Below are 27,074 nucleotides of genomic sequence, written 5' to 3'. Positions count from 1 at the left end.
GACTTAAGAGAGTGCAAACGATCAAGGAACAGAAGGAATCTCTCAGCGCAGCACAGCACAGTGGCTCTACCATAATGTGACCAGACTGCTTTTTTAAGTGGGACCCTGCATATCAGAGTCTTATTCTCTGAATGGTAATTTTCAACCAGGGCCTCCAGCTACTCCCACTGATATTTTCTGGCCAACAGAGGCTTGAAAACTTTTTGTGACAGAATTCCCAGAGAGAGGGGTGGGCCACCATCTTTGCTGTTTCAGCAACTTAGTTGTTTCAGCCTCCAGGCCTTGGGGAGCCCAACATGGAGAGGGGCAGAAATGGTACCCCAGTACAGCATAGCTGCTCTGTGAAAGTGGGGCTAGACTGCTTCTTTAAGTGGGTCTTCATTCCTGTTCCTCTGAATGGGTGAGACCTCCTAACCAGGATCTCTAGTCAGCTCCTACAGATGTGCTTGGAAGAGCAACATGTCTGCACCTCCCCTGGGATGGAGCTCTCAGGGGAAAGAGTGGGCTGCTATATCTGTTGTTTCACAGCCTTTGCTGGTGAGCTTACAGATACTGAAAAATCTGAGAACTAGAAACCGGGGAGGATGCCCCACAAACTGTAGCAGTTCTACAAAAAATGGCCAAACAGTTAAAAAGAAAACAAGCAAGCAAAAACCCCCATTCAAAGGTCAGCAACCTCAAAGATTAAAGGTAGATAGGCACACAAAAGTAAGAAAGAATCAGCACAAGAATATTAAAAACTCAAAAAGCCAAAGTGCCCTCTCCTCTCCAAATGATCACATTACTTCTCCAGCAAGGATTCAGAATGGGGCTGAAGTTGAGATAGCTGAAATAACAGAAGTAGACCCCACAATATGGATATAAATGAACTTCACTGAGCTAAAAGAGCATGTTCTAACTCAATGCAAGAAAGCTAAACATTATAATAAAACATTGAAGGAGCTGACAAACAACTTAGCCAGGATAGAGAACAACCAAACCAACCTGGCATAGCTGAAAAACACAATACAAGAATTTCATAAAGCAATTGCAAGTATTAATAGAAGAAATAGATGAAGCAGAGGAAAGGATCTTGGAGCTTGTAGACTGACTTTCTGAAGTAAGAAAGGCAGACAATAATAGAGAAAAAAGAATAAAAAGAAATTTTAAAACCTCTGAGAAAAATGGGATTATGTAAAGAGACCAAATCTATAATTGTTTGGTGTGCCTGAAAGAGTTGGGAGATGGTAACAAATTTGGAGAACATATTTCAGAATCTCACCCATGAGAACATCACCAACTTTGATATACAGGCCAACATTCAAATTTAGAAAATGCGGAAAACCCCAGTAGAATACACCATAAAAAGATCATACCCAAGACATATAAACGTCAGATTCTCCAAAGTTGAAATGAAAAAAAAAAAAAAATGTTAAGGGCAGCCAGAGAGAAAGGCCAGGTAACCTTCAAAGGAAAGCCCATCAGACTAACAGCAGACCTCTCAGTTTAAACCCTATAAGCCAAAAGAGATTGTGGGGCAATATTTAACATTCTTCAAGAAAAGAAATTTTAACCCAGAATTTTATATCTTGCCAAACTAAGCCTAAGCCAAGGAGAAATAGCATTCTTTTTAGACAAGAAAATGCTGAGGTAATTCATTGCCACCAGATCTGCCTTTCAAGAGCTCCTGAAGAAAGCACTAATTTGGAAAGAAAAAATTATTACCAGCCATTACAAAAACACACTGAAGTACACAGACCAACGACATCATAAATCAATCAACCACATAAACAAGTCTTCAAAATAACCAGCTAGCATCAAGATGAGAGGATGAAGTCTACATATAACAATACTAACCTTAAATATAAATGGACTAAATGCCCCAGTTAAGACACAGAGTGACAAGTGGATAAAGAACCAAGAACCATTGGTATGCTGTCTTCAAGACTCCCATCTCACAATCAATGATACACATAGGCTCAAAATAAAGAAGTGGAGGCAATTTTACCAAGCAAATGGAAAACAGAAAAAAGCAGGGGTCGCAATCCTAGTTTCCAACAAAACAGACTTTAAACAAACAAAGATCAAAAAAAGACAAATAGAGGCATTATATAATGGCAAAGTGTTCAATTACACAAGAACTAACTACCTAAATATATATGCACCTAACACAGGAGCAACCAGATTTATATAACAAGTTTCTAGTGGTCTTCAAGAGTCTTAGACCCCCATACAATAATAGTGGGAAACTTTAACACCCCACTGATAATATTAGACAGATCACTGAGACAGAAAATTAATAAAGATATTCAGGATCTGAACTTTACTCTGGATCAAATGGATGTGATAGATATTTACAGAACTCTCTATCCCAAAACAGCAGAATACACTTTCTTCTCATCACCACATGCCACTTTCTCTAAATTGGTCACATAGTCTAAAGTAAAACACTCCTCAGCAAATGCAAAAGAACTGAAATCATAATAAACTGTGTCACAGACCACAGCACAATCAAATTAGAACTCAAGACTAAAAAATTAACTGAAAACCATGCAGTTACATGGAAGTTGAATAATCTCCTCCTGAATGACTTTTGGATAAATAATGAAATTAAGGCATATATCAAGAAATTGTTTGAAACCCATGAGAACAAAGACAAAACATACCAGAATCTCTGGGACACAGCTAAAGCAGTGTTAATAGGAAAATTTATAGCACTAAATGCTTATATTAAAAAGCTAGAAAGATCTCAAGTTGACAACCTAACACAACAACTATAATAACTAGAGAAACAAGAGCAAAGAAGTTCTAGAGCTAGCAGAAGGCAAGAAAACACCAGAATCAGAGCTGAACTGAAAGAGATAGAGACAAGAGAAACCATGCAAATATCAACAAATTCAGGTGCTGTTTTTTTGAAAAAACTAATGATATAGATATACTACTAGATAGACTAATAAGGAAGAAAAGATACAAAATTCAAACAAACACAATCAGAAATAATAAGGGAGATATTACCACTGACTCCACAGAAATAAAGGTAACCATCAGAGAATACTGTAAACCTCTCTATGCATATAAAATAGGAAATCTAGTAAAAATGTATAAATTCCTGGACACATACACCCTCCCAAGACTAAACTAGGAGGAAATTGAACCCCTGCAAAGACAAATAACAGGCTCTGAAATTGAGGCAATAATAAATAGTCTGCCAATAATAAACAACCCAGGAGCAGGAAGATTAACAGCTGAATGATACCAGATTTACAAAGAACAGCTAGTGAAATTCCTACTGAAACTATTTCAAAGAATTGAAACAGAGGGACTTCTTCCTAACTCTTTCTATGAGGCCAGCACCATAGTGGTACCAAAACCTGGCAGGGACACCCCAAAAAAAGAAAACTTCAGGCTAATATTCTTGATGAACATTGATGCAAAAATTCTCAACAAAATACTGGCACACAAAATCCAGCAGCACATTAAAAAGCTTTTCCACTATAATCAAGTAGGCTTCATCCATGGGTTGCAAGGTTGGTTCAACTTACACAAATCAATATGTGATTCATCATATATAGAGAACTAAAGACAAAAACCACATGATTATCTCAATAGATGCAGAAATAGCTTTCAATAAAATTGAACACCATTTATGTTAAAAACTCTCAATACACTAGGTATTGAAAAAACATACCACAAAATAATAAGAGCCATACATCACAAACCCACAGATGACATCATACGGAAAGGGCAAAAGCTGAAAGCATTCACTGTTAAAACTGGCACACGACAAGGATGCCCTCTCTCACCACTTCTTTTTAATATAGTATTGGAAGTCCTGGCTAGTGCAATAAGGCAAGAGAAAGAAATAAAAAGCATTCAAATAGAAACAGAGGAAGTTAAACTATGCTGGATAGCAGATGCTATGATCCTATATCTAGATAATCTCATAGTCTCAGTCCCAAAGCTTCTTAAGCTGCTAAACATCTTTAGCAGAGGGGCTGGCAAGATGGCCAATTAGGAACAGCTCTGGTCTGCAACTCCCAGCGAGATCGATGGAGAAGGTGTGTGATTTCTGTATTTCCAACTGAGGTACCTGGTTCATCTCAGTGGGACTGGTTGGACAGGGTGCAGCCCACAGAGGGCCAGACAAAGCAGGTAGGGGTGTTGCCTCACCTGGGAAGCACAAGGGGTCAAGGAATTTTCTCCCCTACCCAAGGGAAGCCATGAGGGACTGAGCCTGAGGAACTCCAGCACAGATACTGTGCTTGTCCCACGGTCTTCAAACCCCACAAACCAGATTTCCTCCTGTTCCTACCCCACCGGGGCCCTGGGTTTCAAGCACAAAACTGGGCAGCAATTTGGGAAGACACCAAACTAGCTGCAGTTCTTTTTTTCCATACCCCAGTGGTGCCTGAAACGCCAGCAAGACAGAATCGTTTACTCCTCTGGAAAGGGGTGCTGAAGCCAGGGAACCAAGTAGTCTGGCTCAGAGGGTCCCACCTGCATGAAGCCCAGCACACTAAGATCCGCTGGCTTGAAATTCTCACTGCCAGCACAGATGCAGTCTGAGATCCACCCGGGAGGTTCCAGCTTGGTGGGGGGAGGGACATCTGCCATTGCTGAGGCTTGAGTAGGCAGTTTTATGCTCACAGTGTAAACAAAACACTGGGAAGTTGGAACTGGGTGAAGCCCACTGCAGCTCAGCAAGGTTGCTGTGGCCAGACTGCCAAATTTCTCTTCTCTGGCCAAGGCATCTCTGAATAAAAGGCAGGAGCCCCAGTCGGGGACTTATAGATAAAACCCCCATCTCCCTGTGACAGAGCACCTGAAGAAAGAGGTGGATGTGGGTGAAGCTTCAGCAGACTTAAAGTTTCCTGCCTGACATCTCTGAAGACAGCAACAGACCTCCAAGCACAGTGTTCAAGCTCTGTTAAGGGTCAGATTGCATCCTCAAGTGGGTCCCTAACCTCCATGTATCCTGACTGGGAGACACCTCCTACTAGGGGCCAACAGACACCTCATACAGGAGAGCTCTGGCTGGCATCTGGCAGGTGCCCCTATGGGATGAAGCTTCCAGAAAATAGATCAGGTAGCAATCTTTGCTGTTCTGAAGCCTCTGCTGGTGATACCCAGGCAAACGGGGTCAGGAGCGAACCTCCAGCAAACTCCAGCAGACCGGAAGTAGAGGGGCCTGATTATCAGAAGGAAAGCTAACAAACAGAAAGGAACAGCACATTCATTAAAAGACTCTATCCAAAGGTCACCAACATCAAATATCAAAGGCAGAAAAATCCATGAAGATCAGGAGAAACCAGCGCAAAAAGCCTGAAATTCAAAAAACCAGAATGCCTCTTCTCCTCCAAAGGATCACAACTCTCACCAGCAAGAGAACAAAACTGGACAGAGAATGAGTTTGATGAATTGAAAGAAGTAGGCTCCAGAAGGTGGGTAATAACAAACTCCTCCAAACTAAAGGAGCATGTTCTAACCCAACGCGAGGATGTTAAGAACCTTGAAAAAAGGTTTCACGAATTGCTAACTAGAATAACCAGTGTAGAGAAGAACATAAATGACTGATGGAGCTGAAAAACATAGCACAAGAACTTCGTGAAGCATGCCCACTTACCAGCAGCCAAATCGATCAACCAGAAGAAAGGATAACAATGATTGAAGATCAACTTACTGAAATAAAGAGAGAAGACAAGATTAAAGAAAAAAGAATGAAAAAGAACAAAGATTCCAAGACCTATGGGATTATGTGAAAAAGACCAAATCTACATTTGATTGGTGTACCTGAAAGTGACTGGGAGAATGGAACCAAGCTGGAAAACACTCTTCAGGAGATTATCCAGTAGAACTTCCCCAACCTAGTAAGACAGGCCAACATTCAAATTTAGGAAATACAGAGACCACCACAAAGATACTCCTCGAGAAGAGCAACCCTGAAACACACAATCATCTGATTCACCAAGGTTGAAATGAAAAAAAATGTTAAGGGCAGCCAGAGAGAAAAGTCAGGTTACCCACAAAGGGAATCCCATCAGACTAACAGCAGATCTTTCTGCAGAAACCTTTAAAAGCCAGAAGATAGTAGGCACCAATATTCAACATTCTTAAAAAAAAGAATTTTCATCCCAGAATTTCACATCCAGCCAAACTAAGCTTCATAAGCAAAGGATAAATAAAATTCTTTACAGACAAGCAAATGCTGAGAGATTTTGTCACCACCAGGCCTTCATTACAAGAGATCCTGAAGGAAGCACTAAACATGGAAAGGAACAATCGGTAATAGCCACTGCAAAAACATGCATACCAAATTGTAAAGAACATCGATGTTATAAAGAAACTGCATCAACTAACGTGCAAAACAACAACCTAGCATCATAATGACAGGATCAAATTCACATATAACAATATTAACCTTAAATGTAAATTCATACATAACAGTATTAACCCTAAATGTAAATGGGCTAAATGCTCCAATTAAAAGACACAGACTGGCAAATTGGATAAAGAGTAAAGACCAAACAGGAGACTCATTTCACGTGCAAAGACACACAGGCTCAAAATTAAGGGATGGAGGAATATTTACCAGGCAAATGGAAAGAAAAAAAAAAAGCAGTAGTTGCAATTCTAATCTCTAATAAAACAGACTTTAAACCAACAAAAACGAAAAGATACAAAGAAGGGCATTACATAATGGTAAAGGGATCAATGCAACAAGAAGAGCTAACTATTCTAAATATATAGAGACCCAATACAGGAGCCCCCAGATTCATAAAGCAAGTTCTTAGAGACTTACGAAGAGACTTAATCTCCTACATCATGATAGTAGTGGGAGACTTTAACATCAAACTGTCAATATTAGATTGATCAACAAGACAGAAAATTAACAAGGATATTCAGGACTTGAACTCAGCACTGGACCAAGCAAACCTAATAGACATCTACAGAACTCTCCACCCCAAATCAACAGATTATACATTATTGTCAGCAACTCATTGCATTTATTCTAAAATTGACCACATAATTGGAAGTAAAACACTCCTCATCAAATGCAAAAGAATGGAAATCATAACAAACATTCTCTCAGACCACAGTGCAATCAAATTAGAACTCAGGATTAAGAAACTCACTCAAAACTGTACAGCTACTTGGAAACTGAACAACCTGCTCCTGAATGACTACTGGGTAAATAAAAAAATAAAGGCAGAGATAAATAAGTTCTTTGAAACCACTGAGAACAAAGATACAACCTACAAGAATCTCTGGGACACAACCAAAGCAGTATTTAGAGAAAAATTTGTAGCACTAAATGCTCACAAGAGAAGGCAGGAAAGGTCTTAAATGGACACCCTAAAATCACAATTGAAAGAACTAGAGAAGCAAGAGCAAACAAATTCAAAAGCTAGCAGAAGACAAGAAATAACTAAGATCAGAGCAGAACTGAAAGAGATACGGACACAAAAGACCCTTCAAAAAATTAATGAATCCAGTGCTGGTTTTTTGAAAAGATCAACAAAATAGGTAGGTCACTAGCCAGACTAATAAAGAAGAAAAGAGAGAAGAATCAAATAGACACAATAAAAAATGACAAAGGGGATATCACACCACTGATCCCACAGAAATACAAACTACTATCAGAGAATATTGTAAAGACCTCTATACAAATAAACTAGAAAATCTAGAAGAAATGGATAAATTCCTGGACACATATATCCTCTCAAGACTAAATAAGGAAGAAGTCAAACTTCTGAATAGACCAATAATAAGTTCTGAAATTGAGACAGTAATTAATAGCGTACCAACCAAAACAAAAGCCCAGGAACTGATGGATTCACAGCTGAATTCTACCACAGGTACAAAAAGGAGCTGGTACCATTCCTTCTGAAACTATTCCAAGTAATAGAAAGAGAGAGAATCCTGCCTAACTCATTTTATGAGGCCAGCATTATCCTGATACCAAAACCTGACAGAGACAAAACAAAAAGAGAAAATTTCAGGCCAATGTCCCTGATTAACATCAATGCAAAAATCCTCAATAAAATACTGGCAAGCCAATTCGGCAGCACATCAAAAAGCTTATCCACCATGATCAAGTTGACTTCATACCTGCAATGCAAGTCTGGTTCAACATATACAAATCAATAAATGTAATCCATCACATAAACAGAACCAATCACAAAAACCACACGACTAACTCAATAGAGTCAGAAAATACCTTCAACAAAATTCAACACCCCTTCATGCTAAAAACTCTCAATAAACTGGGTATCGATGGAATGTATCTTAAAATAATAAGAGCTATTTATGACAAACCCACAACCAATATCATACCGAATGGGCAAAAACTGGAAGCATTCCCTTTGAAAACTGGCACAAAACAAGGATGCCTTCTCTTACCACTTCTATTCAACATAGTATTGGAAGTCCTGGCCAGGACAATCAGGCAAGAGAAAGAAATAAATGGTATTCAAATAGGAAGAGAGGAAGTCAAATTGTCTCTGTTTGCAGATGACATGATTGTCTATTTAGAAAACCCCATCGTCTCAGCCTAAAATCTCCTTAAGCTGATAAGCAACTTCAGGACAGTCTTGGGATACAAAATCAACGTGCAAAAATAAAAAACATTTCTATACACCAATAATAGACAAACAGCCAAATCATGAATGAACTCCCATTCACAATTGCTACAAGGAGAATAAAATACCTAGGAATACAACCTACAATGGATGTGAAGGACCTCTTCAAGGGGAACGACAAACCACTGCTCAAGGAAAACAGAGAAGACACAAACAAATGGAAACATATTTCATACTCATGGATAGGAATAATCAATATCTTGAAAATGGCCATACTGCCCAAAGTAATTTATAGATTCAATACTATCCGCATTAAGCTACCACTGACTTTCTTCACAGAATTGGAAAAAACTACTTTAAACTTCATAGGGAAACAAGAAAGAGCCTGCATAGTCAAGACAATCCTGGGCAAGAAGAACAAAGCTGGAGGCATCATGCTACCTGACTTCAAACTATACTACAAGGCTACAGTAACCAAAACAGCCTGGTACTGATACCAAAACAGACATATAGACCAATGAAACAGAATAGAGGCCTCAGAAACAACATAACACATCTATAACCATCTGATCTTTGACAAACCTGACGAAAACAAGGAATGGGGAAAAGATTCCCTATTTAATAAATGATGTTGGGAACACTGGCTAGCCATATGCAGAAAGCTGAAACTGGACACCTTCCTTACACCTTATACAAAAATCAACTCAAGAGGAAGACTTAATCGTAAGACCTAAGACCATAAAAATCCTGGAAGAAAACCTGGGAAATACCATTCAGGAAATAGGCATGGGCAAAGACTTCATGTCTAAAACACCAAAAGTTATGGCAACAATAGCCAAAATTGACAAATGGGATCTAATTAAACTAAAGACCTTCTGCACAGCAAAAGAAACTATCATCAGAGTGAACAGACGACCTACAGAATGGGAGAAAATTTTTGCAACCTATCCATCTGACAAAGGGTTAATATCCAGAACCTACAAAAAATTAAAACAAATTTACAAGAAAAAAAAAAAAAAAAAACAATCCCATCAAGAACTGGGCAAAGGATATGAACAGACAATTCTCAAAAGAAGACATGTATGCAGCCAACAGACATGAAAAAAATGTTCATCACTGGTCATTTGAGAAATGTAAATCAAAACCACAGTGAGATACTATCTCACGCCAGTTAGAATGGTGATTATTAAAAAGTCAGGAAACAATGCTCCCTAGAGAGGATGTGGAGAAATAGGAATGCTTTTACACTGTTGTTGTGAGTGTAAACTAGTTCAACTATTGTTGTAGACAGTGTGGCAATTCCTCAAGGATCTAGAACTAGAAATACCATTTGACCCAGGAATCCCATTACTGGGTATATGACCAAAGGATTATAAATCATGCTACTATAAAGACGCATGCTCACGCATGTTTATTGTGGCACTATTCACAATAGCAAAGACTTGGAATCAACCTAAATGTCCATCAGTGACAGACTGGATTAAGAAAATTTGGCATGTACACACTATGGAATACTATGCAGCCATAAAAAAGGATGAGTTCGTGTTCTTTGTAGGGACCTACAGAAGTTCAACCACAATTGTTGAACTAGTTTACAGTCCCATCAACAGTGTAAAAGTGTTCCTATTTCTCCACATCCTCTCCAGCACCTGTTGTTTCCTGACTTTTTAATGATTGTCATTCTAACTGGTGTGAGATGGTATCTCATTGTGGTTTTGATTTGCATTTCTCTGATGGCCAGTGATGATGAGCATTTTTTTCAAGTGTCTGTTGGCTGTATGAATGTCTTCTTTTGAGAAGTGTCTGTTCATATCCTTTGCCCACTTTTTGATGGGGTTGTTTGTTTTCTTGTAAATTTGTGTGAGTTCTTTGTAGGTTCTGGATATTAGCCCTTTTCAGATGAGTAGATTGCCAAAATTTTTTCCCATTCTGTAGGTTGCCTGTTCACTCTGATGGTAGTTTATTTTGCTGTGCAGAAGCTCTCTAGTTTAATTAGATTCCATTTGTCAATTTTGGCTTTTGTTGCCATTGCCTTTGGTGTTTTAGACATGAAGTCCTTGTCCATGCCTATGTCCTGAATGGTATTACCTAGGTTTTCTTCTAGGGCTTTAATGGTTTTAAGTCTAACATTTAAGTCTCTAATCCACCTTGAATTATTTTTCGTATAAGGAGTAAGGAAAGGATCCAGTTTCAGCTTTCTACTTATGGCTAGCCAATTTTCCCAGCACCATTTATTAAATAGGGAATCCTTTCCCCATTTCTTGTTTTTGTCAAGTTTGTCAAAGATCAGATGGCTGTAGATGTGTGGTATCATTTCTGAGGGCTCTGTTCTGTTCCTTTGGCCTATATCTCTGTTTTGGTACCAGTACCATGCTGTTTTGGTTACTGCAGGCTTGTAGCATAGTTTGAAGTCAGGTAGTGTGATGCCTCCAGCTTTGTTCTTTTGGCTTAGGATTGTCTTGGCAACATGGGGTCTTTTTTGGTTCCATGTGAACTTTAAAGCAGTTTTTTCCAATTCTGTGAAGAAAGTCATTGGTAGCTTAATGGGGATGGCATTGAATCTATAAATTACCTTGGGCGGTATGGCCATTTTCATGATATTGATTCTTCCTATCCATGAACATGGTGTGTTCTTCCATTTGTTTGTGTCCTCTTTTATTTCACTGAGCAATGGTTTGTAGTTCTCCTTGAAGAGGTCCTTTACATCCCTTGTAAGTTGGAGTCCTAGGTATTTTATTCTCTGAAGCTATTGTGAATGGGACGTCATTCATGATTTGGCTCTCTCTTTTTCTGTTATCGGTGTATAAGAATGCTTGTGATTTTTGCACATTGATTTTGTATCCTGAGACTTTGCTGAAGTTGCTTATCAGCTTAAGGAGATTTTGGACTGAGACAAAGGGGTTTTCTAAATATACAATCATGTCATCTGCAAACAGGGACAATTGGACTTCTTCTTTTCCTAAATAAATACCCTTTATTTCTTTCTCTTGCCTGATTGCCCTAGCCAGAACTTCCAACACTGTGTTGAATAGGAGTGGTGAGAGAGGGCATCCCTGTCTTGTGCCAGTTTTCAAAGGGAAAGCTTCCAGTTTTTGCCCATTCAGTATGATATTGGCTGTGGGTTTGTCATAAATAGCTCTTATGATTTCGAGATACGTTCCATCAATACCAAATTTATTGAGAGTTTTTAGCAGGAAGGGCTGTTGAATTTTGTCAAAGGTCTTTTCTGCATCTATTGAGATAATCATGTGGGTTTTGTCTTTGATTCTGTTTACATGCTGGATTTCATTTATTGATTTGCATATGTTGAACCAGCCTTGCATCCCAGAGATGAAGCCCACTTGATCATGGTGGATAAGCTTTTTGATGTGTTGCTGGATTCGGTTTGCCAGTATTTTATTGAGGAGTTTTGCATTGATGTTCATCAAGGATATTGGTCTAAAATTCTTTTTTGTTGTTGTTGTTTTGTCTCTGCCAGTCTTTGGTATCAGGATGATGTTGGCCTCATAAAATGAGGCCCTTAGGGAGGATTCCCTCTTTTTCTATTGTTTGGAATAGTTTCAGAAGGAATGGTACCAGCTCCTCCTTGTACCTCTGGTAGAATTTGGCTGTGAATCTGTCTGCTCCTGGACTTTTTTTGGTTGGTAGGCTATTAATTATTGCCTCAATTTCAGAGCCTGCTATTGGTCTATTCAGGGATTCAACTTCTTCTTGGTTTAGTCTTGGGAGAGTGTAAGTGTCCAGGAAATTATCCATTTCTTCTAGGTTTTCTAGTTTATTTGCATAGAGGTGTTTATAGTATTCTCTGATGGTAGTTTCTATTTCTGTGGGGTGATGATATCCCCTTTATCATTTTTTATTGTGTCTTTTTGATTCTTCTCTCTTTTCTTCTTTATTAGTCTTGTTAGTGGTCTAGCAATTTTGTTGATCTTTTCAAAAAACCAACCCCTGGATTCATTGATTTTTTGGAGGGTTTTTTGTGTCTCTATCTCCTTCAGTTCTGCTCTGATTTTAGTTATTTCTTGCCTTCTGCTAGCTTTTCAGTGTGTTTGCTCTTGCTTCTCTAGTTCTTTTAATTTTGATGCTAGGGTGTCAATTTTAGATCTTTCCTGCTTTCTCTTGTGGGCATTTAGTGCTATAAATTTCCCTCTACACACTGCTTTAAATGTGTCCCAGAGAGTCTAGTATGTTGTATCTTTGTTCTCATTGGTTTCAAAGAACATCTTTATTTCTGCCTTCATTTTGTTGTGTACCCAGTAGTCATTCAGGAGCAGGTTGTTCAGTTTCCATGTAGTTGAGTGGTTTTGATTGACTTTCTTAGTTCTGAGTTCTAGCTTGATTGCACTGTGGTCTGACAGTTTGTTATAATTTCTGTTCTTTTCCATTTGCTGAGGAGTGCTTTACTTCCAACTATGTGGTCAATTTTGGCATGAGTGCGATGTGGTGCTGAGAAGAATGTATATTCTGTTGATTTGGGGTGGGGAGTTCTGTAGATGTCTATTAGGTCCGCTTAGTGCAGAGTTGAGTTCAATTCCTGGATATCCTTGTTAACTTTCTGTCTTGTTGATCTGTCTAATGTTGACATTGGGGTGCTAAAGTCTCCCATTATTATTGTATGGGAGTCTAAGTCTCTTTGTAAGTCTCTAAGGACTTGCTTTATGAATCTGGGTACTCCTGCATTGGGTGCATATATATTTAGGATAGTTAGCTCTTCCTGATGAATTGATAGCTTTACCGTTATGTAATGGCCTCCTTTGTCTCTTTTGATCTTTGATGGTTTAAATTCTGTTTTATCAGAGACTAGGATTGCAACTCCTGCTTTTTTTTGTTTTCCATTTGCTTGGTAGATCTTCCACCATCCCTTTATTTTGAGCCTATGTGTGCCTCTGCACGTGAGATGGGTCTCCTGAATACAGCAAACTGATGGGTCTTGACTCTTTATCCAATTTGCCAGTCTGTGTCTTTTAATTGGACCATTTAGTCCATTTACATTTAAGGTTAATATTGTTATGTGTGAACTTGATCCTGTCATTATGATATTAGCTGGTTATATTGCTCGTTAGTTGATGCAGTTCTTCCTAGCATCGATGGTCTTTACATTTTGGCATGTTTTTGCAATGGCTAGTACTGGTTGTTCCTTTCCATGTTTAGTGCTTCCTTCAGGATCTCTTGTAGGGCAGGCCTGGTGGTGACAAAATCTCTAAGCATTTGCTTGTCTGTAAAGGATTTTATTTCTCCTTCACTTATGAAACTTAGTTTGGCTGGATATCAAATTCTGTGTTTAAAATTCTTTTCTTTAAGAATGTTGAATATTGGCCCCTACTCTCTTCTGGCTTGTAGAGTTTCTGCCGAGAGATCTGCTGTTAGTCTGATGGGCTTCCCTTTGTGGGTAACCCGACCTTCCTCTCTGGCTGCCCTTAACATTTTTTCCTTCATTACAACTTTGGTGAATCTGACAATTATGTGTCTTGGAGTTGCTCTTCTCAAGGAGTATCTTTGTGGCATTCTCTGTATTTTCTGAATTTGAATGTTGGCCTGCCTTACTAGATTGGGGAAGTTCTCCTGGATAATATCCTGCAGAGTGTTTTCCAACTTGGTTCCATTCTCCCCATCACTTTCAGGTACATTGATCAGACATAGATTTGGTCTTTTCACATAATCCCATATTTCTTGGAGGCTTTGTTCATTTCTTTTTACCTTTTTTTCTCTAAACTTCTCACTTCTTTTCATTCACTTGCTTTTCAATATCTGATACTGTTTCTTTCAGTTGATCAAGTCGGTTACTGAAGCTTGTGCATTTATCACGTAGTTCTTGTGTCACGGTTTTCATCTCTATCAGGTCATTTATAGACTTCTCTGCATTGGTTATTCTAGTTATCCATTCATCGAATCTTTTTTGAAGGTTTTTAGTTTCTTTGCCTGGGTTCATAGTTCCTCCTGTAGCTCTGAGAAGTTTGATTGACTGAAGCCTTCTTCTGTCAACTCATCAAAGTCATTCTCCATCCAGCTTTGTTCTGCTGCTAGCGATGAGGTGTGTTCCTTTGGAGGGGCAGATGCACTCTGATTTTTTGAATTTCCAGCTTTTCTGCACTGCTTTTTCCCCATCTTTGTGGTTTTATCTGCCTTTGGTCTTTGATGATGGTGTCGTACTGATGGGGTTTCGGTGTGGGTGTTCTTTCTGTTTGTTAGTTTTCCTTCTAACAGTCAGAACCCTCAGTTGCAGGTCTGTTGGAGTTTGCTTGAGGTCCACTTCAGACCGTTTGCCTGGGTATCAGCAGCGGAGGCTGCAGAAGATAGAATAGTGCTGAACAGCAATTGTTGCTGTCTGATTCTTGCTCTGGAAGCTTCATCTCAGAGGTGTACCCAGTTAGATCTCAGACTGCTTTGCTAGCAATGAGGGAGGCTCCGTAGGCATGGGACCCTCCGGTCCAGGTGTGGGATATAATTTCCTGGTGTGCCAATTGCTAAGACCCTTTTTAAAGCATGGTATTAGGGTGGGAAATACCTGATTTTCTAGGTGTTGTGTGTCTCAGTTTCCCTTGGCTAGGGAAAGGAATTCCCTTCCCCCTCGAGCTTCCCAGGTGAGGCAATGCCTCGCCCTACTTCAGCTCTCGCTGGTCAGGCTGCACCCGCTGGCCAGCACGTCCCAGTGGATGAACCCGTTACCTCAGTTGAAAATGCAGAAATCACCTGTCTTCTGTGTCGCTCATGCTGGGAGCTGGAGGCTGGAGCTGTTCCTATTTGGCCATCTTGGGCTCCCCCTCCTTCCTGACATTTTAATGATCACCATTCTAGCTGGCATGAGATGGTATCTCATTGCGGTTTTGATTTGCAATTTTCTGATGACCAGTGATAATGAGCATTTTTTCATATGTCTGTTGGTTGCATAAATGTCTTCTTTTGAGAAGTGTCTGCTCATATCCTTTGCCCACTTTTTGATGGGATTGTTTTATTTTTCTAATAAATTTGTTTAAGTTCTTTGTAGATTCTGGATATTAGCCTTTTAGTCAGATGGATCGATTGTAAAAATTTTCTCCCATTCTGTAGGTCCCTACAGTGGACACGGATTGTAGCGACATGGATGCAGCTGGAAACATCATTCATCAAGAGAATCAAATAGATGCAATAAAAAATGATATAAAGGGGATATCACTACTGACCCCACAGACATACAAACTACCATCAGAGAATACTATAAACACCTCTACACAAATAAACTAGAAAACCTAGAAGAAATGGATAATTTCCTGGACACTTACACTCTCCCAAGACTAAACCAAGAAGAAGTTGAATCCCTGAATAGACCAATAGCAGGCTCTGAAATTAAGGCAATAATTAATAGCCTACCAACCAAAAAAAGTCCAGGAGCAGACAGATTCACAGCCAAATTCTACCAGAGGCACAAGAAGGAGCTGGTACCATTCCTTCTGAAACTATTCCAATCAATAGAAAAAGAGGGAATCCTCCCTAACTCATTTTATGAGGCCAACATCATCCTGATACCAAAGACTGGCAGAGACAAAACAAAGAAAGAGAATTTTAGACCAATATCCCTGATGAATATCGATGCAAAAATCCTCAATAAAATACTGGCAAACCGAATCCAGCAGCACATCAAAAAACTTACCCACCATGATCAAGTGGGCTTCATCCCTGGGATGCAAGGCTGGTTCAACATACACAAATCAATAAATGAAATCCAGCATGTAAACAGAATCAAAGACAAAAACCACATGAATATCTCAACAGATGCAGAGAAGGCCTTTGACAAAATTCAACAGCCCTTCCTGCTAAAAACTCTCAATAAATTTGGTGTTGATGGAAAGTATCTCAAAATCATAAGAGCTATTTATGACAAACCCACAGCCAATATCATACTGAATGGGCAAAAACTGGAAACATTCCCTTTGAAAACTGGCACAAGACAGGGATGCCCTCTCTCACCACTCCTATTCAACATAGTGTTGGAAGTTCTGGCTAGGGCAATCAGGCAAGAGAAAGAAATAAAGGGTATTTAGTTAGGAAAAGAAGAAGTCCAATTGTCCCTGTTTGCAGATGACATGATTGTATATTTAGAAAACCCCTTCGTCTCAGTCCAAAATCTCCTTAAGCTGATAAGCAACTTCAGCAAAGTCTCAGGATACAAAATTAATGTGCAAAAATCACAAGCATTCTTACACATCAGTAACAGACAGGGAGCCAAATCATGAATAAACTCCCATTCACAATATCTTCAAAGAGAATAAAATATCTAGGAATCCAACTTACAAGGGATGTAAAGGACCTCTTCAAGGAGAACTACAAACCACTGCTCAGCGAAATAAAAGAGGATACAAACAAATGGAAGAACACACCATGCTCATGGATAGGAAGAATCAATATCATGAAAATGGCCATACTGCCCAAGGTAATTTATAGATTCAGTGCCATCCCCATCAAGCTACCAATGAGTTTCTTCACAGAATTGGGAAAAACTGCTTTAAAGTCCATATGGAACCAAAAAAGACCTCACGTTGCCAAGACAATCCTAAGCCAAAAGAACAAAGCTGGAGGCATCACACTACCTGACTTCAAACTATGCTACAAGCCTACAGTAACCAAAACAGCATGGTACTGGTACCAAAACAGAGATATAGACCAATGGAAGAGAACAGAGCCCTCAGAAATGATACCACACATCTACAGCCATCTGATCTTTGACAAACTTGACAAAAACAAGAAATGGGGAAAGGATTCCCTATTTAATAAATGGTGCTGGGAAAATTGGCTAGCCATAAGTAGAAAGCTGAAACTGGATCCTTTCCTTACTCCTTATATGAAAATTAATTCAAGATGGATTAGAGACTTAAATGTTAGACTTAAAACCATTAAAGCCCTAGAAGAAAACCTAGGTAATACCATTCAGGACATAGGCATGGACAAGGACTTCATGTCTAAAACACCAAAGGCAATGGCAACAAAAGCCAAAATTGACAAATGGAATCTAATTAAACTAAAGAGCTTCTGCACAGCAAAATAAACTACCATCAGAGTGAACAGGCAACCTACAGAATGGGAGAAAATTTTGGCAATCTACTCATCTGAAAAGGGCTAATATCCAGAACCTACAAAGAACTCACACAAATTTTACAAGAAAAAAACAAACAACCCCATCAAAAAGTGGGCAAAGGATATGAACAGACACTTCTCAAAAGAAGACATTCATACAGCCAACAGACACATGAGAAAATGCTCATCATCACTGGCCATCAGAGAAATGCAAATCAAAACCACAATGAGATACCATCTCACACCAGTTAGAATGGCAATCATTAAAAAATCAGGAAACAACAGGTGCTGGAGAGGATGTGGAGAAATAGGAACACTTTTACACTGTTGGTGGGATTGTAAACTTGTTCAACCATTGTGGAAAACAGTGTGGCGATTCCTCAAGGATCTAGGATTAGAAATGCTATTTGACCCAGCCATCCCATTACTGGGTATATACCCAAAGGATTATAAGTCATGCTGCTATAAAGACACATGCACACGTATGTTTATTGCAGCACTATTCACAATAGCAAAGACTTGGAATCAACCCAAATGTCCATCAGTGACAGACTGGATTAAGAAAATGTGGCACATATACACCATGGAATACTATGCAGTCATAAAAAAGAATGAGTTCATGTCCTTGGTAGGGACATGGATGCAGCTGGAAACCATCATTCTCAGCACACTATTGCAAGAACAGAAAACCAAACACTGTATGTTCTCACTCATAGGTGGGAATTGAACAATGAGATCACTTGGACACAGGAAGGGAAACATTACACACCGAGGCCTATTGTGCGGAGGGGAGAAGGGGGAGGGATAGCATTAGGAGACATACCTAATGTAAATGATGAGTTAATTGGTGCAGCACACCAACATGGCACATGTATACATGTGTAACAAACCTGCACGTTGTGCACATGTACCCTAGAACTTAAAGTATAACAACAACAACAACAACTACAAAAATAGAATGCCTGGTGTCACCCAGGTTTCTCTATCTTTTGACTACCTGGGTTTGGCCAGGAGTCTTTCTTATTAGAATGCCTGAGTTTGGCAAAAAGTCTCATTAGAATTCCTGTGGTCGCCCAGGTAGAATGCCTGTTGTCATCCAGGAGTCTTTAATATTAGAATGCCTGGGTCACCCCTGAGTCTCTATTTTTAGACCGCCTGGGGTCAGCCAGGGGTCTCTCCAATTATAAAGCCTGGGGTTGGCCAGGAGTCTCCTTCATTAAAATGTCTGGCATTGCCCAGGCATTGTTATTGCCCAGTTATCTCTATCATTAGACTGTTTGCTGACAGCCATGAGTCTCTCCTATTAAAATGCCTGGGATTGCCTAGGTGTCTCTATTCTTAGACTGCCAGGGTCTGTCAGGAGTCTCTCCCATTAGAATGCCTGGCCTCAGCCAGGAGTCTCTTTTATTAGAATGCCTGGTGTATGGCCCAAGTGTCTCTATCATCACTGCCTAGAGTCAGCCAGAAATTTATCCCATTGAAATGCCTGAGGTCACCCAGGTGTCTCTATCATTAGAACACCTGAGGTCACCCAGGTGTCCCTGTCATTACAATGCCAGGAGTCAGCTGGGAGTCTTTCCCATTAGAATGCCTAAGGTGGCCCATGTGTCTTTATTATTAGACTGCCTAGGGTCGCCAGCAGTCTCTTTCTTTAGAATGCCTGTGGTTGCCCAAGTGTTTTTATTTTTTAAATGCCTGGGGTCAGCCTGGAGTCTCTCTTATTAGAATGCCTGGGATTGCCTGAGTGAATCATTAGACTGCCTGGAGTCAGCCGGGAGTCTCTCCCATTAAAATGCCAGGGGTCACCCAGGTGTCTCTGTTATTAGACTGCCTGCTGTTGGCCAGTAGTCTCTCCCATTAAAATGCCTGGGTTGGCCCAGGTGTCTGTATCCTTAGACTGCCTGGGGTCAGCCAGGAGTCTCTAGTATCAGAATTCCTAGCATCAGCCAAAAGTCTCTCCTATTAGAATGCCTGGTGTTTCCCATGTGTCTTTATAATTAGTCTGGGGTGGCCAGGAGTCTTTCCCATTAGAATATCTGGGGTCTCCCAGGTGTCTCTATCATTAGATGGCCTGGGGTGGCCAGAAGTTTCTTCCAATAGAATATTTGGGATGCCCCATCTGTCTCTATCATTAGGCTGCCTGGGGTAGGCCAGGAGTCTCTCCCAGTAGAATGCCTGGGGTCACCCAGGTGTCTCTATCATTAGACTGCCTCTGTTCGGCCAGGTTTCTCTTCCATTATGATGCCTGGTTCATCCAGGTATCTCTATTATTAGACTGCCTGGGGTAGCTGGGAATCTCTTTCATTTGAATGCCAAACTTTTGCCAGAATGTTTCTATTAGACTGCTTGGGTTTGGCAGGAGTTTCTTCCATTGGAATGCCTTGGTGCCCTCAGGTGTCGGTATCATTAGATTGCCTGGGGTCGGCTGGGAGTTTCTACCATTAAAATGCCTGGGGTCGACCAGGTTTCTCTACCATTAGACTTCCTGGAGTCTCTTGGGATTCTCTCCCATTAAAATGCCTAGGGTCCCCAGGTGTCTCTATTATTAGAGGCAGAAATGGCATCAAGGGGACTCTGCACTCTGCTTCACGTGGGGCCAGGTACGTGGCTGATGCTGTCTGATGAAGGTGGCCACGGATGAACATCAGCACATGAAGCCATGCTCAAATGTCTTTGCTTCCTTCCTTTTTTTTTTTTTGGAGATTCAGTCTTACTCTGTCGCCCAGGCTGGAGTGCAGCGGCATGATCTCTGCTCACTGAAAGCTCTGCATCCTGGGTTCACGCCATTCTCCTGCCTCAGCCTCCCAAGTAGCTGGGACTACAGGCGCCTGCCACCATGCCCAGCTAATTTTTTTGTATTTTTAGTAGAGACGGGGTTTCACTGTGTTAGCCAAGATGGTCTCGATCTCCTGACCTCGTGATCCACCCGCCTCAGCCTCCCAAAGTGCTGGGATTACAGGCGTGAGCCACCGCACCCAGCCTTCCTTCTTTGTAAAGATGACAATCTTTGTTGTTAGCACTGAATTATTGAAAATGCCAACCAGATTCTAGAAACTGCGTTCAGTTCTTCCTGAAACTGGGTCGGTGCTTGGGAACAGTTTGAGTCTTACAGATAATTTAAATTCAATTTTTTAACTCTGCAATTGAGAACTTACAAGAGGGATTTTTAATAAACACGTTTTCTAAATAAAGTTTTTGTAGTTACTGTATGTGTATCAAGAAAGATATTATGTTAGCGTCTGGTTGTTTTCTTTTTGTATTTTTCTAATTTTACCAAAGTTTGCAGCCTATACCTCAATGGCACAGGGACATTTTAAATCACAAACTTGCAAACTGGAGCAATGTTATTTTTAAAGGACTTTTTTTTCACCTCATTATTAGATTATTAATGTATTAGGGAAGAAATAAGATAATTTTGTGCAGGCTTTTTCTAAAGTTCAATATTCTTTGTCCAGATTTTAGATTCTCAGAATAAATATTTTTCACAAAACAAACAAACCAAAAACTCTGGCCTGCCAGAAGTCTCTTTCATTAGAATACCTGGGATGACCCATGTGTCTCTATCAGTAGACTGTCTGGAGTTGGCTGGGCATTTCTCCCAATGTGTTGCTTGGGTTTTCCCAGGTGCCTCTATCATTAGCCTGCCTAGTGTAGGCCAGGATTCTTTTCTGTTAGAATGCCTAAGTTCTGCCAAGGTCTCTCCCATTAGAATGCTGGTGTCACCCGGGTGTCTCTATCATTAGAATGCCTATGGTTGGCCAGGAGTCACTTTCAGGAGTCACTTTCTTGAAATTGCCTGGGGTCTCCCAGGTGTCTCTATCATTAGACTGCCTTGGGCCAGCCATGAATCTCTGTTATTAGAAAGCCTGGCGTAGGCCTGGTGTCTCTATCATTAAACTACTTGTGGTCAGTTGAAATTCTCTCCCATTAGAGTGCCAGGGGTGGCTCAAGTGTCTCTGTAATTAGAATGCCTGGGATTGGTCAGATGTCTCTATCATTAGATTGCCTGCGGTTGGCCTGGAGTCACTCCCCCTAGGTTACCAAGTCTATTATTAGACTTCCTGGGGTCGCCCAGGAGTCTCTCCCATTCAAATGCCTGGGGTCGCCCAGGGGTCTTTACAACAAGACTGCCTGGGGTTGGTCAGGAGTCTCTCACATTAGAATGCCTGTTGTCGCCCAGGTGTCTCTATCATTAGACTGCCTGGGGTTGGCTGTGAGTCTCTCCAATTAGAATGCCTTTGCACATGCAGGTGTCTCTATTATTAGATTGCCTGTGGTCAGCTGGGAGTTTCTCCCATTAAAATGCCTGGGGTTGACCAGGTTTCTCTATCATTAGACTTCCTGAGGTCGCTTGGGATTCTCTCCCATTAGAGTGCCTGGGGTCGCCCAGGTGTCTCTATTATTAGGCTGCCTTTTGTTGGCCAGGAGTACCATTATAATATTTGGGGTCGCCCAAGTGTCTCTATCATTAGACTGTCTGGGGTCAGCCGGGAGCCTCTCCCATTAGAACGCCTGGGGTCACCAAGGTGTATCTATCATTAGACTGCTTTAATTGGCCGGGATTCTCTCCCATTAAAATGCCTGCTATCATTAGACTGCCTGGGTTCCATGGGAGTCTCTCCCATTAGAATGTCTGGGGTTGCCCAGGTGTTTGTCATTAGACTGCCTGGGGTCAGCCAGAGGTCACTCCCATTACAATGCCTGTGGTGGGCCACGAGTCCCTCCCATTAGAATGCCTGTCGTTGCACAGGTGTCTTTATAATTAGACTGCCTGGGGTCGGCCAAAAGTTTATCCAATTAGAATGCCTGGGGTTGCCCTGGAATCTCTATCCTTACACTGCCTGTGGTTGAGGGGCCGGGGAGGTTTACATTAGAATGCCTGTAGTCTTCCAGGTGTTTCTATATTTAGACTGGGGTCAGAAAGGAATCCCTACCATTAAAAATGCCTGGGGACGCCCAGATGTCTCTATCATTAGACTGCCTGGGAATGGCCAGGAGTCTTTCCCATTATAATGCCTGGGGTCACCCACATGTCTTTATAATTAGACCGCTTATGGTCAGCCAGGAGTCTCTCCCATTAAAATGCCTGGGGTCACCCTGGTGTTTGACTATCTAGGGTAGACCAGGAGTCTCTCCCATTAGAATGACTGGGGTTGGCTGGGATTCTCTCTGATTAGAATGTCAGGGGTTGCCCAGGTGTCTCTATCATTAGATTGCCTGGAGTCAGCCGAGAAACTTTCCCATCAGAATGCCTGGGGTCACCCAGGCGTCTTTATCATTAGACTGCCCTGGGTCTGCAAGGAGTCTCGCCCATTAGAATGCCTGGAGTAGTACAGTGTCTTTATCACTGGAATGCCTTGTGGTCGTCAAGGTGTCTCTACCGTTAGCATGCCTGGGGTCGGGTGGGAGTGTCTCCCATTAAAATCCCTGGGGGCGCCCAGGTGTCTCTATCATTAGACTGCCTGGGGTCGCCTGGGAGGCTATCCCTTTAAAACGCCTGTGGTCGCCCAGGTGACTCCCTCATTTGAATGCCTGGGGTTGGCCGGGCATCTCTCTCATTAGAATGCCTGGGATCGCCCAGGTGTCTCTATCATTCAACTGGGGATTGACTGGGAGCCTCTCCCATTAGAATGCAGGGGTCCCCTGGTTGTCTCTAACATTAGATTCTCTGCCGTCAGCCAGCGTGAAATCTCTTTTAGTAGAATTCCAAAGGTCAGCGGAAAGTCTGTCCCATCAGAATCCCTGGGGTCGTCCATGTGTGTTTGTAATTAGTCTGGCTGTGGTCGGCCAGAAGTCTTTCCCATTAGAATGCCTGGGGTCGCCCAGGTATCTCTATCATCAGACTGCCTGAGGTCGGCCTGAAGGTTCTTCCATTAGATTTCCAGCAGTGGCCCAGATGTCTCTGTCTTTACACTGCCTGTGGTTGGTCAGGAGTGTCTTCCATTAGAATGCCTGGTGGTGGCCCGGAGTCTCTGCCATTAGAATGCCTGGGATCTCCCAGGTGTCTTTATTATTAGACTGCCTGGGGTTGGCCAGGTGTCTCTTCCATTATGATGCCTGGGTCGCCCAGGTGTCTCTATTGTCAGACTCCCTGGGTTCTGCTGGACGTCTATCCCCTTAGAATGCCAGGATTTTGCTCCAGTGTTTTCACTCTTGTCACCCAGGCTGGAATGCAATGGTGTGATTTCAGCTCACTGCAACCTCCACCTCCTGGGTTCAAGCAATTCTCCGGCCTCAGCCTCTGAGTAGCTGAAATTACAAGTGTGCACTTATGAGTGACTCCCTTTTTTTTTTGTTTTGTTTTTTTTTTTTGAGACGGAGTCTCACTCTGTTGTCCAGGCTGGAGTGCCGTGGAGTGAACTCGGCTCACTGCAACCTCCATCTCCTGGTTTCAAGCGATTCTCCGGCCTCAACCTCTGGAGTAGCTGGGATTACAGGCACCCGCCACCACGCCTGGCTAATTTTTGTATTTTTAGTAGAGACAGGGTTTCACTATGTTGGCCAGGCTGGTCTCGAACTCCTGACCTCGTGATCCGACCGTCTTGGCCTCTCAAAGTGCTGGAATTACAGGAGTGAGCCACCACGCCCGGCCTTGACTCCCATAAATTTTTAATAAAAGGGAAGAGAATCTGGGAGCGCCACGGAACAAAGGTCTTCCCATTCATGAACCCAGCACCCGTAAAGATTCTCCCCTGAAGACCCTCCAGTGGTCCCTGAACAATCTGGGAGAGACGCGGCGCTGCAGGTGCAGAGCTGCGCAGATAGGGCTCCAGGCCCGGTCACTGCACAGGGAGGAGACAGAACGCCCAGGGACCCAGGTATCGGTGCAGCCGCCAACGTATGGATGAAGGGTAATGAGGCCGAGTTGGGCAAGGAGAACTCGGGGCGCAGACTGTGGCGCTGACTGCAGGGAGGCCTGAATCCCGCCACAGCCACTTCCCACCCCTTCCAACCAGCCCCTGCCCCTCTCTCGGAATGTTGGACCCAGCACTCTCACCATTTCTAGGCTTCCGGGGGTCCTGAAGATCCTAGCTATGGATCTTCCAACACCTACAGGTCACAGGGCCACAGAGACTGGGCCTCTAGGAGCAGAGGACACAGCAATGAGGAGAAGACCTGGAGCTCCGGCTGCAGCCAGAGACAAAGGTCCCGCCAAACTCGGAAGCCTGATTGGTCAGTTTGCAGCACAGGGTCCCTGAGTGGATAATGATTAAAGCCCCACCCCCTCAGGACCTGAGTGACAGAAGATGTGATAGATAACTGAGCTGAAAGAAGACTAAAGATCTAAGCTGCAGCTTTTTCAGACAGGACTACTTCCCTGAGCTTAACCAGGCCCACCCAAGAGGGTATTTGCATTTAACCTTGTTTGTGAGATCATATGCATTTTAAATAATATACTTTATGGGTATTCCAAAATAAAAATATATATAATAACAATTATTTTAAAATTTTAGCTTTTATGACCATCCTGGTTTCTGGACCTTCGAGCTTTTGGATAGTGATTTTGATAGTGATCCAGACCCCGAGATTTTAAAAAAGGAGGCAGGCCTCTGAAGTAAAGTGTGAGCCACAGTTAGTTTTAAATTTTCTAGTAGCCAAACTTTTAAACGAATCAAGAAACAGGTGAAATTGATTGTAACAATTTAACCCAATATAGCCAAAATTTTATTTATTTAGGAGACGGAGTTTCACTCTTGTTGCCCAGGCTGGAGGGCGATGGCGCAATCTCGGCTCGCTGCAACCTCCACTTCCCGGGTTCAAGCAATTCTCCTGCCTCAGCCTCCTGAATAGCTGGGATTACAGGTGCCCGCCTCCATACCTGGCTTTTTTTTTTTTGTATTTTTAGCAGGGACAGTGTTTCACCATGTTGGCCAGGCTGGTCTCGAACTCCTGACTTCAGATGATCCACCCACCTCCGCCTCCCAAAGTGCTAGAATTACAGGTGTGAACCACCACGCCTGGCCCCCAAAATATTGTTATTTTAATATATGAACAATGAAGTGTATATATTTGGAACTAAATCTTCAAAACCAACTCTGTATTTTACCTTTTTAGCATATTGCAGTTCAAAGCAGGAACATTCCAGGCACCCAGTAGCCACAGATGGCCAATAGCTGCCACAATGAAGTACAGCTCCAACGTCAGTGGAGGTGAAGAGCCTGAACGTCCCTTTTCTGCCACAGGTGAAGCCTCTCCCTACCAACTTCTTCAGTTACAAAGGTGAAACAGATAGTGGCCATAGAAAGAGCAGAAGGTAGCAAGAATAAAATACCCACAGGTGCACCACTGCTGGCCACTTGTTGCCCACCTTTCTTCCAGTGAACAAAAAAAATAAAAATAAATGCTGGGGCCAAAGAAGAAGAAAACTCTTTGTTTTCAGATCTGTCCACAGTCTTGATTTCCAATGTTCAGATATGAAGAAAATAGGTTAAGGCAAACTTATTTTGCAATTTGGCCTTGGCCCTAATTGTCAGACTATGGTTATCTGTTTTCTCCTGTGGAGTGAGTGACTATGTGAGTATAAGGACCAATTATATGCATACACATCTGCATGTATATTTTCATTACTCAATGTTATTTCACAAGACATCCAACTTTAGAGGAGAAAAATCCATACTTTTAGGGTGCCCATTGTTAGAAGGTAACTAATAACCTGTCATTGAATCCTGTCATCCTGTCTGCACTGGGTGCATGTATTAGTTAGGAACTGCAACATAACAAACCATCCAAAACTTTTTAGCTCATAACTGAGATTGTCAGCCATTTATGTTGGGCTCAATAGGACCATTCTTATGGCCTCAGCTGAGCTCCTTCAGACATATATCATCAGCTGTTTGTTGACTAGGTAGCTGTGCTTCTGAAGGTGAGCGTCTTCTTCTGGGACTGTCACCTTGCTTCTCCTCCCCATGTTTTTTTTTTTGTTTGTTTGTTTTTTGTTTTTTTTTGAGGCGGAGTCTTCACTCTGTCGCCCAGGCTGGAGTGCAGTGGCACCATCTCGGCTCACTGCAAGCTCCACCTCCCGGGTTCGCGCCATTCTCCTGCCTCAGCCTCCGGAGTAGCTGGGACTACAGGCACCCGCCACCGCGCCCGGCTAATTTTTTGTATTTTAGTAGAGACGGGGTTTCACCGTGTTAGCCAGGATGGTCTCGATCTACTGACCTCGTGATCCGCCCGCCTCGGCCTCCCAAAGTGCAAGGATTACAGGCGTGAGCCACCGCGCCCGGCCGCCCCATGTTATCTTATCCTCCATCTGGCTAACATGGGCTTTACACAAGGAGATGGCAGCATTCTGAAAGAAAAACAGAAGCATTCAAAACCTTTTGAACCTAGGCCCCAAACTAGCCCACTGTCATGTTCACGTGTCCATTGCCCTGAGCAAATAAGGCCAGCCAGACATAGGGTTTGGAAACCAGATTCTGTATTTCAATGAGAAGAGTTGTGAAAGCACCTGGAAATCAATATAAAAGA

The 27,074-nt window shown here is 41.9% G+C and overlaps 3 protein-coding genes across 3 annotated transcripts in view; 2 read left to right on the top strand and 1 right to left on the bottom strand.

Annotated features, from left to right (window-relative positions):
* The window catches only part of LOC126942233 (zinc finger protein 675), a 328,161-nt gene extending 303,549 nt beyond the window's left edge, over positions 1–24,612 (bottom strand). The window contains exon 1 of the mRNA XM_050769593.1: positions 24,604–24,612. Within this exon, the coding sequence (XP_050625550.1) occupies positions 24,604–24,606 (3 nt within the window). The 5' untranslated portion in view covers positions 24,607–24,612. The remainder of the gene's footprint in view (positions 1–24,603) is intronic.
* LOC126942223 (zinc finger protein 724) overlaps positions 1–27,074 on the top strand; it is a 715,842-nt gene that overhangs the window by 103,325 nt on the left and 585,443 nt on the right. The gene's annotated exons all lie outside the window — the stretch shown is intronic.
* The window catches only part of ZNF91 (zinc finger protein 91), a 227,612-nt gene that overhangs the window by 103,327 nt on the left and 97,211 nt on the right, over positions 1–27,074 (top strand). The gene's annotated exons all lie outside the window — the stretch shown is intronic.

This window comes from Macaca thibetana, chromosome 19 (assembly GCF_024542745.1).
Source record: "Macaca thibetana thibetana isolate TM-01 chromosome 19, ASM2454274v1, whole genome shotgun sequence".
NCBI lineage: Eukaryota > Metazoa > Chordata > Mammalia > Primates > Cercopithecidae > Macaca > Macaca thibetana.
This window is presented reverse-complemented; position numbering and strand designations above follow the sequence as displayed.